Source organism: Anarrhichthys ocellatus, unplaced genomic scaffold (assembly GCF_004355925.1).
Source record: "Anarrhichthys ocellatus isolate YVR2014 unplaced genomic scaffold, GSC_Weel_1.0 scaffold15, whole genome shotgun sequence".
In the NCBI taxonomy this organism is placed as follows: Eukaryota; Metazoa; Chordata; class Actinopteri; order Perciformes; family Anarhichadidae; genus Anarrhichthys; species Anarrhichthys ocellatus.
In genome coordinates this window covers 4,259,537-4,271,064 of record NW_022280045.1, presented here as the reverse complement: position 1 = coordinate 4,271,064, position 11,528 = coordinate 4,259,537, and the positions used below count along the sequence as shown (strand labels likewise).

The window sequence follows — 11,528 nt, the reverse complement described above, 5'->3', positions numbered from 1 at the left end:
CCCCCCCCCCCCCCCCCCCCCCCCCCCCCCCCCCCCCCCCCCCCCCCAGTTACCCACTCCCTCTCTCCTCTGAGCTGTGCTGATTCTTCCCAGCAACACCAGGGGCATCAGGACAGCCAATAAGAGCGCCAGGGGGATGATACTCGCTGATGTCAAAGGACAATGGCGGTTACCATAGCAATATTTCTGCTCGTTCAGGTTGTCATGTTTTCTTATCATCACTGGTGATATTTGATATTTTTCTATTTCCTGTGACTGGATTCTTGTAATATAATTAGTAGTATAGATATTTCATGAATAGATATTTTCTAAATGAGATGGGGATTAAAAAGCAGCTTAAATTATGTATAGTAGATGTAGATGCAATCTAATGGTGTTTTTTTATTTCGGCTTTGTTTCTGTTATTTTACATTTGAAAGCATAATCTATCAATACTTGTACTGTAGTAGCATAATTTTCTTATGCCCAACTGTTTCGTTCTTTTGTGCGCAAAAGCACTAAACTGAACGGACTATTCAATTCTGTCTATACAGTATATACTTTACATTTTCACTGTTGTATTGTAAGTTGAGGGGTTTAACGTCTACATGCTTTAGATCCCAGCGCCCTCCATGCCTGGTCCAGTACAGTATGTTCTAGAATGTACAACAGTTGGTCCTAGAACAGAAACAGGAAACATTTGTGTGCTTCAGTTTGTATATTACAGTAAGAAGCGGTGCAGTCACTACGTCAAAGTCTTTTGAAGCGGTCGAATCGTTTTATAGGAAAACCTACTGGCCGGCATGTTGCAGACAGAGAAAGTTTGAAACGCTGTTTTCTAGGATACACTATGAGGGTGGGTTGGGTGAGGTAGCAAATTAGATCATACATTATTAACAGTATAATTTCTAAAACCAGCCGAAGCCTGTTAAAGCGAGATAAGGGTGTGGTTGCACTTTGGACGCTTGGTTATTTGAAACAGGGTTGGTGGCAATAGCTGGCGAGTACTAGCGCCCTTACTTTGCCAGGCACACTGCGAGTACCACGACACAGTGTAAATACTTGATGCCAACGACCGGCCTGTACAATCAGCACCTGAGCTTTTAGAACATTTCTTGATTTTACCGCAGATTATAATAGCCATATGCACTTGCTTATTAAGAAATTAACTTTCAAGATTATGCTTATATATATATTTTTGAAAATGTTAAAAAAAAAAAAAAAGATAGCTGTGCCATGCAAGTTTTTAATTTATTGGCGGGGAGGTAAAGCCTCAGGAGGCTGGCTGTGTGCGACATGCAGTCATCCGCGATTCGTTGTCTCTGAAAATATTCCCAATTCAATTGGCTGGCAACCATTTTCGAGATCAAAACATTTAAGGACCTATAACATGGCAACAGCTCTACCCAGTCAAGCAGACAGGGGTTGCACAACGGCCTGCAAATCTTTGAGGCTTTGTAAAAAAAAGAATCTGCACTACCCATCATATTCCATCACATTTAATCAGACTGATTACATACATGTCCCTCCCCCCCCCGCTCTCTCCCTCTACCTCAACCTCCTTCTTACATCATCTAAATGTGTTCTCTTCAGCACATTAAAATGCAATGTCGACATTGCCAAAATAGTGTGGGTTTGACAAAAGGAGCTAGCCCTCAGAGTGCAAGTGCAGTACCCCCTCACTGGTGAGAATCAGTGCTACAGAGGTCCCTCTGTGTTGTACCTGTACGTGTGTGTGAGGGAGAGAGCTGTGTGTGTGTGTGTGTGTGTGTGTGTGTGTGTGTTTGTGTCTGTGTGCCAAGATACACTGTATGCAAGTTGAATCTTTAAAAATGATTGTTTTAAGACATTCACTTTGCCCTATCCATGATGTTGGTGGGTGGAGGTTGGAAATGTAATAATGATGATGTACAATCTTCTTGTGTGTATAAAACGTGCACTGTGAAAAGGTAGAAAGAGCACCGCACCGTCAGAGTCCTCTGTCTTATTGCACTGAGTGTTCTCTTGTTTTGCGTAATAAAAAAGAAAAGGATAAAAACAATGTTTGAGGAAAAAAGTACTGTATTCTGATTGTCACTTGGGTTCTGTTGAGAGAAATAAATAAATATGAACTTGAAACCCGCTATGGAAAACTGTATCCTGTTGAAATTTTTCATTCACTCCCATCTTGGGATTTTGGCATGTCGGCTGTTGTTTTTCCAAACTGGGGAAGCTATTGAACTCTGAATGACTCGTAGTATTGAAACTTTTTCAAAGATTTTATTTTGAGGAGTACAACTTAGATGAAAGAATGAAAGGTCTTCAAAATATTTATCCTAAATGACTAGTCTGAAAATGGATTATTACAAAATCTTCAGGTACAGCAGCAAGAGGATCAACTATGAAACATTTTCTTTAGAAATAGCACCTCATTGTAAATAATGACAGAGAAGAGACATCGTATCAGATAAAGGTAACAACATGTAAATGCAAAGACATTTTTCATCGTATATCAAATATAATCTATCTATAACTCAAAGTGGTCATCAGACTTAGATTCTGAAAACAGAATGACTTAAAAAATCATGAACTAAAAGTGACATGAGGTCCTTTATTGTTCTCTGAGGCAGACATGGCACTGACTGGCCTTGTGTCGCTGTTTGTCGGCTGCCTTGATGGTGCTGGGCCACTGGGTGACAAACTGCTCTGTCTGACTGATGGTGGTCAGCCAAAAACTGTAGAGGTTGGCAAAGTAGTGACAAGAGCCGCGCGCACCCTGGCACTCTATGAACGGGTGAGTTCGGAAATCCTTAAGGCAGCTTCCAGAAGAAGCCAGAGACTGGCCAGCACCCTCATCGCCTGCCCCTGTGTGCTGAAGAGAAGAAGTGCAGCAGGGTACACATTCATTAATGAGACATCATGTTTATTTCATACGCACACTAAAGCTTTCTATCACACCCACCAGGAGGAAAGAGTACCCCGTCCATAGACTCCTCCAGCCAGGCGGGCATGGTGGGACTGTGGGATCCTGGCTGTGAAAAGCCACTGCAGGCGAAGCCGTCTCGCACACCGCACAGCGGCTGATGTGGGAGCTAATCTCCAGGCCAACGAGGGGCATCATGGGTATGGGAGCAGTGGTGGAGAGCCAATAGGACTTGTCGTTGCGACGAGAGTAGTGACAGGCACCTTTGTTGCAGTAGGAGAATGGCATGGTGGAGAAAACAGGGAGGCAGGAGCCAGCCTGGCCTACAGGTAGAGGAGGTAAAAGAAGAGAGAGAGAGAGTAAAAGAGGAACCCTATACACCCACTAAATTTATGGACTTATGTATTAACTCAATTCCAACAACCCTTACCTAGATCTTGAGTGTGAGCCTTCTCTTGTCCCTCCAAGTAGACCAGACTGTAGCCCACCCAGAGCCGACTGCTGCCTTCAGGGCAGAGCGGAACCTGAACTGACTGGCTGTGGATTACCAAAAGGAAGCCTGACCTTAACGCCTCCCTTTGGCCTGGGTTACCTGGATCCCCGGGTGGACCTGGGATACCTGGAGGATGGAGGAGTTGAACAAGTGGGTGGCATGGGTCTAGGATCTGTTGCCTTGATTTAAAGAGCAAACATTTTATCAAGAGCTTTCTACAAAAAAACGGTGTCTTTTTTCAGGAGACAGTTATCAGTCCTGTGAGTTTATATAACTGATGTATTTAATTCGCCATCCTGCCAAAATCCTAATCCCAAATTAAGTTTGGGCTTGTTACATGACTGCGTCTGATTGTTTACCTTGAGGTCCAGCAAATCCAAGCTGACCAGCATATCCTGGGTCTCCAACAGGACCATTATGACCAGCAGGACCAGGTTTGCCGGGGAGGCCCACAAACCCTATGGGGCCCTTCTGTCCTGGAACACACAGACACAAACAAACGAGGACAAACACACACACACATACACATACACATACACATACACACACAGACAACTGAGGATGAAAACACATGACACAGATATATTCAGACACAGACATGGGAATACATGTACATATGCAGAGAATATATAAAACTATCTTGCCTTTACGTCCTGGAGTTCCAGGAGGACCCCTATCACCAGGGAATCCCACAGATCCTGGCTGACCACATGGTCCTGGGAGTCCAGGGGGAGCCATCTCTGTCCATCCATGGAAATATTCACCAGGAGCACCTTTTGCACCTGGAAAAAAAACAATGCTTTGATTACCAGATGTACTGTCATAACATAACACAACACTCAGTGGTGTTGTGTAAATGAGAATCAATTCTTAACGAAAGTGAAAGAAAAAATGTAAAGAATCTTAAGACATTTTCTATCTCATTCACCTGTGTCTCCAGCTGGGCCCGTTACTCCCTTGAGGCCCCAAGGCCCAGGGACCCCGATATGACCTTTGGGTCCCTGGTAACCTCTAGAACCAGCAGGACCTCTCTCACCTGTCAAAGTGCAACAAGATTTAGAGTGCATGCAAGTGGATGGCAACACTGTAAATACTGATGGTAGCAGTCTGGCACTGTACCTTTTGGTCCTGTAAAGCCTGGGTAGCTCTGAAATCCAGGAGGCCCTGGGAGGCCCCCATCTCCCTTATGACCTGGTAACCCTGGGAGGCCATTTGGGCCTGGGTCTCCTTTGTTTAAAATGCTGCTGCCTGGAGGGCCTGGCTCCCCGGGAGGACCTTAAAACCCAAAGCAAAATTCCAGTTGTGGACAAATAGATTTAAAAAATCCCCACAATGTTCATTCCTAAATGGGACCACACAAATACTGAGACGAACATAGACAAACTAATGAACGTAAATAGGCACATACACACAAACACACACGCACCTGGGGGTCCTGTAGGTCCTTCATATCCTTGGTCTCCGTTGGGTCCTGGCGAAGGCTTGTAGCATTCTTTGCCGGGGTTACCAGGTTCACCTGGAAAGCCTAGAAGACCTGGGAGAAGAAATACACAAGACTTATATACCTTATGGCAGAAAATATACTGCATAGAGGAATAAAACTGTAACCTCATTCAAGGAAAGGGAGTGAAAAACAAATAGATTGAATAAAAAGATAACAAAACATAACACAGTCTGAGTGACCGTTACAGAATAATGCATGTTAAGTAATCATCACTGTGTTATTCCTATTGGAGTTACTTAAAAGGGTTGTCTTCAACAGTTCCTTTCTCCCCATCATTATAGACAGATGCAGTAGATGCACTGCACTATTGGTGATAATGAATATGATACCTGTGGCACCAGGTGGGCCCCTCTGGCCCTTGGGCCCCGGAAAATTGGCTCCTGGAGGCCCATGCTGACCCTTGAGACCTTTGACTCCAGGAAAACCACCTGGTCCTGGAGGGCCAGGTATACCTGTGCCTTGAAGTAATAAATGAGTACATTTAAGTGTCAATGGTAAAATATCATAACAGATTGTGCTTTTATGAGTACTGACTAATTAACTTACTTTAATTCTTACACTTTTTTGTTAGATTAGAGTGCAGCTGACCATATATATGTACATGAACTACAAATGTACACCATCAGACAAACCAAAAAAGATATGCAAAGAAATGATTGCTTAACTAAGTTGAAAATTGTGATAAAACACTCTTCTTACCACTTGTTCCTTTTATCCCTTTTGGACCTCTAAGCCCATCCAGTCCATCCAGGCCCAGTGGTCCAGGGAGGCCTACACAGAAATCCATAGTACAACATAAGGATAATCTTGTTAGGTTATGAGCAGTCACTTCTTAGGGCCCCTTTTGACACATAATTCAAGCCAATACAAATAAACTAATAGAGACTTACAATGCCTGTACACTGACATTATGTTAGTACCTGTAGGTCCATATGGGCCCGGTGGGCCCGGGGGTCCCAGACCTCCAAAATCGCCCGGAAAACCTGGAACACCTGGACGACCCGATGGGCCACGAGGTCCAAGGAAGCCTGTAGAGATGCACAAAAAAAGAGCTCAAACCAACAACGCGCATATAGGCACAAGATGCAAAGTGCTTGATCAACATTGATGTAACATTTAAGATCTGGCTCATATTGTTTTAATAGGCTGAAGGACAAAATGAGAATTGCTGGAAACTGGAGCTGTCATTTACTGCCATTGAATGTTCTTTTATATATTTTTTTTCCCTCTGATGATTTACAACTGTGTGACATCTCACAACGAGGTGCAAGTTCTTCTTCTTCTCCTGATTCTGACTGAAAGCTATGATTCCTAAGTTCAAAGGTAAACAACAGCAGCATTCCTTAATTTTCAAATTATTGCTGCAGTACATATAGGTTGTCTTTCTAAGTCTTCACTGGAAATCACCTGGTCCTCCTTGTCTTCCTGGTTCACCGACAATCCCTCGTTGTCCAGGCTGTCCTGACCTTCCCTGGGGTCCTGGGTCCCCCGGATCTCCAGGACTCCCTCTGGGTGCTCGAGGGTAATATTTGTGGATGGAAATTAATTTCCAGTTTGACATCCACTTACAGTATTGTATGTATAGTCTTGGAAACTGACAGACGTCCTCAAGACAAGTTGAACTAAAAATGAATTTGAGTCCCTCCTCATCAGTTGAAGTCATTTCCAACTCCTAAGGTCTACTGTTCTTAACTCACCACTGGGTCCATCCTCCCCTGGCAGTCCTTTGGCTCCAGGTAGACCAGGTGTTCCATAAGACTGTCCTGGCTCACCTGGAACAGATTTGGACAGCTTTCAGTCCAACTGAATGACATGGGTATAAAACCCCGAGAGATTTTACTGGGCTTCATTGTTACATATGCATTTATTAGAACAATATAGCATATTGTGTTTGATGAACCCAACACAATTATACATGATCCAATCTGCTGTGGATTCACATCCTGTTGTATAAACGTTTTCTCTTTGTCTTCAATCATTCAATCATTATCTCTCTCTCTTTTGACTCACCCTTGGCTCCTGGAAATCCTGGTGACCCTGAGATACCGGATTGTCCCCTTGCTCCATGATCTCCCTTTAACAGACATCAACACATTCAAACTATCTAACATCACTTTTGAGACTTACATACAATTAATCATGTGTCTTGTCTCACATATATTACATAAGCAGTCTAGGACGAGCCTTAAACCTAATGCCGTTGTCCTCACAGAAGATGAGAATAATGGTGCATAATGGCTGTGCATTACAGACTGCTGGGATTATCAGAAATGATTTGCTGCTGGTACAACATGTGACACAGGTGGCAGCTATTTTCCATTCTATTTGGGTGTCTACTGGACAGACACAGACAAGCTTTCTCTAAAGTTATGAAGACAATAAATTAGATTCATTGTGTACCAGATCTCCATCATGTCCAGGATATCCCCTTGGACCAGGGAAACCTTTGATCCCTGGGTACCCAGAAGGTCCAGGTATTCCTGCCCTGCCTGGAGCACCAGTGCTGCCTTTAAACCCTGGTGTACCAGGCCATCCCTCAGGCCCCGAATCACCTGGCACTCCACTTGGGCCCTTTAAGCCTGTAGGTGACAAAACAAATAAGATATTCCTGTACTATAAATCACATCTATACTAAGTATGTGTAGTTAAGTCCCTGGGTATTAAAGATATTATCTTGTTTAAATAAGATATGTAAGTTAAGGGACAGCTTCATTGCCTGCAGGTCCTTGTTGTCCTGATTGCCCCTTCCTTCCTGGAAGTCCTGATGTGCCTTTGGTTACATTCACGATCCCTGATGGTCCTCTTAATCCTGGTGGACCATGTACACCTGGATGGACCACAGAGTTGAGATGAAATGCTCATTAACCTAAATTAAACATCATCCTCATTCATCTTTATCTAGTGCTGTAGCTGTAAATCCACTGCTGTAGCTGTATACAGGCCGTCTGTTGTACAACTACTGTGGACATCCTTGTCAAGATCTAGTATCTTATTCATGCTATATCTTTAGGTGATATATATTTTGAATGGTGGCCTTACGCCATGATTTAAGGCATTCAAATATTCTAAATATATGTTTCTCTGTATTACAACACATACAAAGGCACAGACACATTTTTTATATTTTGGTAATTTCCTGCTTGGTAAATATTTACGATTATCAAAAAAACATTATGCCATGGCGCCTGGCAAGACTGAGTATAGCTGGCGTAGTCTTGGTATGCATACAGAGACTTACCTTTATTACCGGGCTGTCCTGGGGGTCCAGTGTCACCTGGGCGACCATGAAAGCCTCTCTCTCCTTCTCTACCTCTGGGTCCTGCAGGTCCAAGACGACCTGGTAAACCTCTGGCCCCAGCACTGCCTAGGTACCCACGTTCACCTACATGAATTTAAAGGAAAAGCCTCATTTCAATCAGGACAGACTACTTTACAGATATATTGTTGATAAAATGTAGGCCAGGTTTCAGTGAAGACCTTTTTAGGAAGATTTTTCTTGGAGTGTGATGCTACTGTGTAGTTTTAAACTAACATTTTACATGATTTCACATGACAGACCAGTGGTTCACCTTTCTGTCCTGGCCAGCCATCGGTCCCAAGATCTCCTGAGGGACCAGCGGGACCTCTTGGTCCTGCTGGGCCTGGCAAACCGGGAGGGCCGGGGAAACCTTCTGGACCCCTGTGTCCATGACCAGGTAGACCTGTATCTCCCTTAACACCCTTCTGACCAGAGTAGCCTATGCAACATTATATATTTCAAATATATGTTAATGGGTACAAATTCATGAATGTAATCTGAGATTAATCTTGATATGTTTAAGGAACGTCATTTTGCTTGCTGCTGCTGTGGGCTTACCTGGTACTCCATTCTGTCCAGGGTTTCCTGGAGGTCCTGAATGGCCTGGAGGTCCACTCACGTCACACACAGTGCAGGGTGGGCCTGGGGGACCAGTGAATCCAGGGTCACCATTGTCTCCTGGCTCTCCTTTCCAACCAAGTCGTCCAGGTTGGCCTTGTACGCCTGTTATTACAAGGCAGCTATGATCAACCAATTACAACGTACAGGAAGGGATGGCAGGTACACTGCAACTTGAGTAAAGCTGGGATTTTTTCAGTGATATAGGCCACATTAGCTAACGCCTAAGTTGCTGAGTAGTTTATTTGTGTTCACTTAAATACTAATGAAACTTACCTTGAGGCCCTAGGTTTCCAGGAATTCCACGGAGTCCGCTTGTGCCCCGAGCCCCAGGGCGGCCGGGTGGGCCAGTATCACCTGGCCTGGCAGAGAGGACATCTCCTGGGTCACCCTTCCTGCCTGGAAGTCCTGGTAACCCAGGAAGGCCTGAAGGGCCATCCAGGCTACTTCCACTTGGACCAGGGTCACCTGGATCACCATTTGAACCTTGAGGACCTTTTAAAAATAAGAGAGATCTAGAGTTTAGGTGTTCAAACAGCACTCCTAACTGTATAATTGATAGTTAACTGACAAATTCCTTGCGTTGTGGATGCTTGATGATCCTTGAATCTTGGCCCACCAGTGAAAAAAGATGATATCTAAAAATATGTGTACAATTTAAATTTGACAACATCTTAGAGAGTTGTTACCTAGCAGTCCAATCCCTCCAGTTGCACTGTCATCTCCTTTCATGCCTTTCGGGCCTTGGAATCCCACAGTTCCCTGAGCACCGCCTCTTCCTGTCTCACCTGGAATCCCTACAAGCGGCCAAAGAAAACTTGACTTGCAACATGGATCGAAATTGTTTCAGGGGTCATGAATCAGGTTTATTTCATGACATGTGGCTTAGTACGGTAAGTCCAGCCAATTCTGTCATCAACTTCCAAGCGACTTTTCTCAGAACTTTAAAAAGTCGGATTAATGGACACGACACTTGGACTGGTGAATAAACAATTCTTTTTTACAGTGCCTGGATGCAGTGATGATGTTTTTTAAAGATATTGCTGTATGTGTAACACCTGTAAAACTTACCCAGTGAGCCTAGCTCTCCCTTCAGACCAGGTGATCCAATCTCATTTTCATGACAGCAGTCCTCTGTTTCACCTGGTGAGACAAATACAACATACTTTTAGCCCATGACACTGGCTTGTTGTGTGAATCTCAATTTAAGCCAGTCTCTGACCTGGAGGGCCTTGTCGTCCAGGAATTCCTGAGGGGCCAGGAAGTCCCTGATAACCTTTAGGTCCAGATTGCCCCTTAGGGCCTGGAACACCAGGACCTGGGAGGCCTAGGAGCCCTGGAAACCCTTTTGGTCCAGCAACACCAGGGTAACCTTTGGGACCAGGTAATCCTGCATATCCAGCACCCTGCAAAAAACATTACCTGATACAATAACTGCAAAACCAAAAAAGTTCCATAAATTACATATTACAGTACTTCAAATGTAAACTCTCACCGGTGTTCCATGGTCCCCTGCGGGCCCAGGGGGGCCATCCAGTCCTGGCCTACCTTCTGCTCCAGGAGGACCAGAATGTCCGGGGACTCCTTGGTTACCCTTGGCACCTTTCAACAACAAAAATAAAGTGAAGATATTAGGTAATCAATGTTTAATAACCCTTAGTATAGGCATATATAAAACGGATCTTTGTTTTCAAATTTGACAAAAAGCACAAAGACAAACAGACAAATCTTTACTTTTTGTTTTAAGCTACTGTTGTGCTGAAGAACAGACTGTGCTGAATACAGTGCACTGTGATTGCCCTACTGTGGTGTAAGGCAATCACATTATCCAAGTTTTATAACATCTATTCTCTTTGCTTGTATAATAATACTGTGTATGGTACAGGTTTGATGTTAACAGGTGCTCACCATTAACATCTACCACAAAGGAGTGACCTTTTTGACCCTTTTGTCCTTTTATACCAAGAATTCCTAGAAAGCCCTGAAAGAAAACACAAAGTCAGATAAAAAAGAAATGACGAAAAGTCACTGCTGCTAATTTTAATACATGTTTAAGAAAATTGCGGTTAACTATTAGTTAGTTAGAGTCCTGCGGTCATTACATGTGGTCCTCTTGGACCCTCGTATCCTATCAGTCCTGGGTCTCCTTTAAATCCTTGAGTTCCAGGTAACCCTGGAGGTCCTGGATAACCAACTGGACCAGGGGGGCCTTCCGTTCCCCCAGCAGACCTACATTCACATTCCCCTGGACAACCTATAGGACACACAAGATGATAACAATGTATGGCTATGAAGTAGCATATTCCTATACTGTACAACTATACATACTGCATATAAACTAAATCTGTTCCAGTGAATTCCTACAGGATGTTTCCAGAGGATGCTACAGAGAAGAACACAATTTCTGCTCGTGGGATTAACTAATGCATATGAACCATCACAGATCACCTTTAAGTCCCGTGACCCCTTGGTTTCCAGGATATCCTTTGGGTCCCATGTCACCAGGGTCTCCCGGGTAACCAGGCTCACAGTAGTAATCTGTGGATCAACATAAGTTAAGAAAACTCAGCTTGTAGTTTTGATGCATGAATTAGTGGTCTCCTTTCATCAAAAGTATTTGAGAACTCACCTCCACATCCTGACCAAGAATGCCACATATAAAGACAGACAGACAGACAGACAGACAGACACACACACACACACACACACACACACACACACACACACACACACA

General features: G+C 43.9%; 1 protein-coding gene across 1 annotated transcript in view; it reads right to left on the bottom strand.

The window, feature by feature from the left end:
- Positions 1-2,176: 2,176 nt before the first annotated feature.
- Positions 2,177-11,528, bottom strand: part of LOC116387611 (collagen alpha-4(IV) chain-like) — a 19,126-nt gene continuing 9,774 nt past the window's right edge. Inside the window, exons 21-48 of the mRNA XM_031854871.1 lie at positions 11,424-11,432; positions 11,243-11,332; positions 10,897-11,048; positions 10,703-10,775; positions 10,290-10,396; positions 10,017-10,200; positions 9,866-9,937; positions 9,484-9,591; positions 9,071-9,289; positions 8,735-8,899; positions 8,448-8,615; positions 8,117-8,260; positions 7,595-7,705; positions 7,279-7,457; positions 6,889-6,952; positions 6,576-6,650; positions 6,286-6,393; positions 5,799-5,906; positions 5,578-5,649; positions 5,208-5,336; positions 4,801-4,908; positions 4,494-4,649; positions 4,303-4,410; positions 4,019-4,156; positions 3,734-3,850; positions 3,312-3,500; positions 2,921-3,204; positions 2,177-2,830 (exon numbers count right to left, since the gene is read on the bottom strand). Coding sequence (XP_031710731.1) covers positions 2,570-2,830; positions 2,921-3,204; positions 3,312-3,500; positions 3,734-3,850; positions 4,019-4,156; positions 4,303-4,410; positions 4,494-4,649; positions 4,801-4,908; positions 5,208-5,336; positions 5,578-5,649; positions 5,799-5,906; positions 6,286-6,393; positions 6,576-6,650; positions 6,889-6,952; positions 7,279-7,457; positions 7,595-7,705; positions 8,117-8,260; positions 8,448-8,615; positions 8,735-8,899; positions 9,071-9,289; positions 9,484-9,591; positions 9,866-9,937; positions 10,017-10,200; positions 10,290-10,396; positions 10,703-10,775; positions 10,897-11,048; positions 11,243-11,332; positions 11,424-11,432 — 3,698 coding nt within the window. The 3' untranslated portion in view covers positions 2,177-2,569. The remainder of the gene's footprint in view (positions 2,831-2,920; positions 3,205-3,311; positions 3,501-3,733; positions 3,851-4,018; positions 4,157-4,302; positions 4,411-4,493; positions 4,650-4,800; positions 4,909-5,207; positions 5,337-5,577; positions 5,650-5,798; positions 5,907-6,285; positions 6,394-6,575; positions 6,651-6,888; positions 6,953-7,278; positions 7,458-7,594; positions 7,706-8,116; positions 8,261-8,447; positions 8,616-8,734; positions 8,900-9,070; positions 9,290-9,483; positions 9,592-9,865; positions 9,938-10,016; positions 10,201-10,289; positions 10,397-10,702; positions 10,776-10,896; positions 11,049-11,242; positions 11,333-11,423; positions 11,433-11,528) is intronic.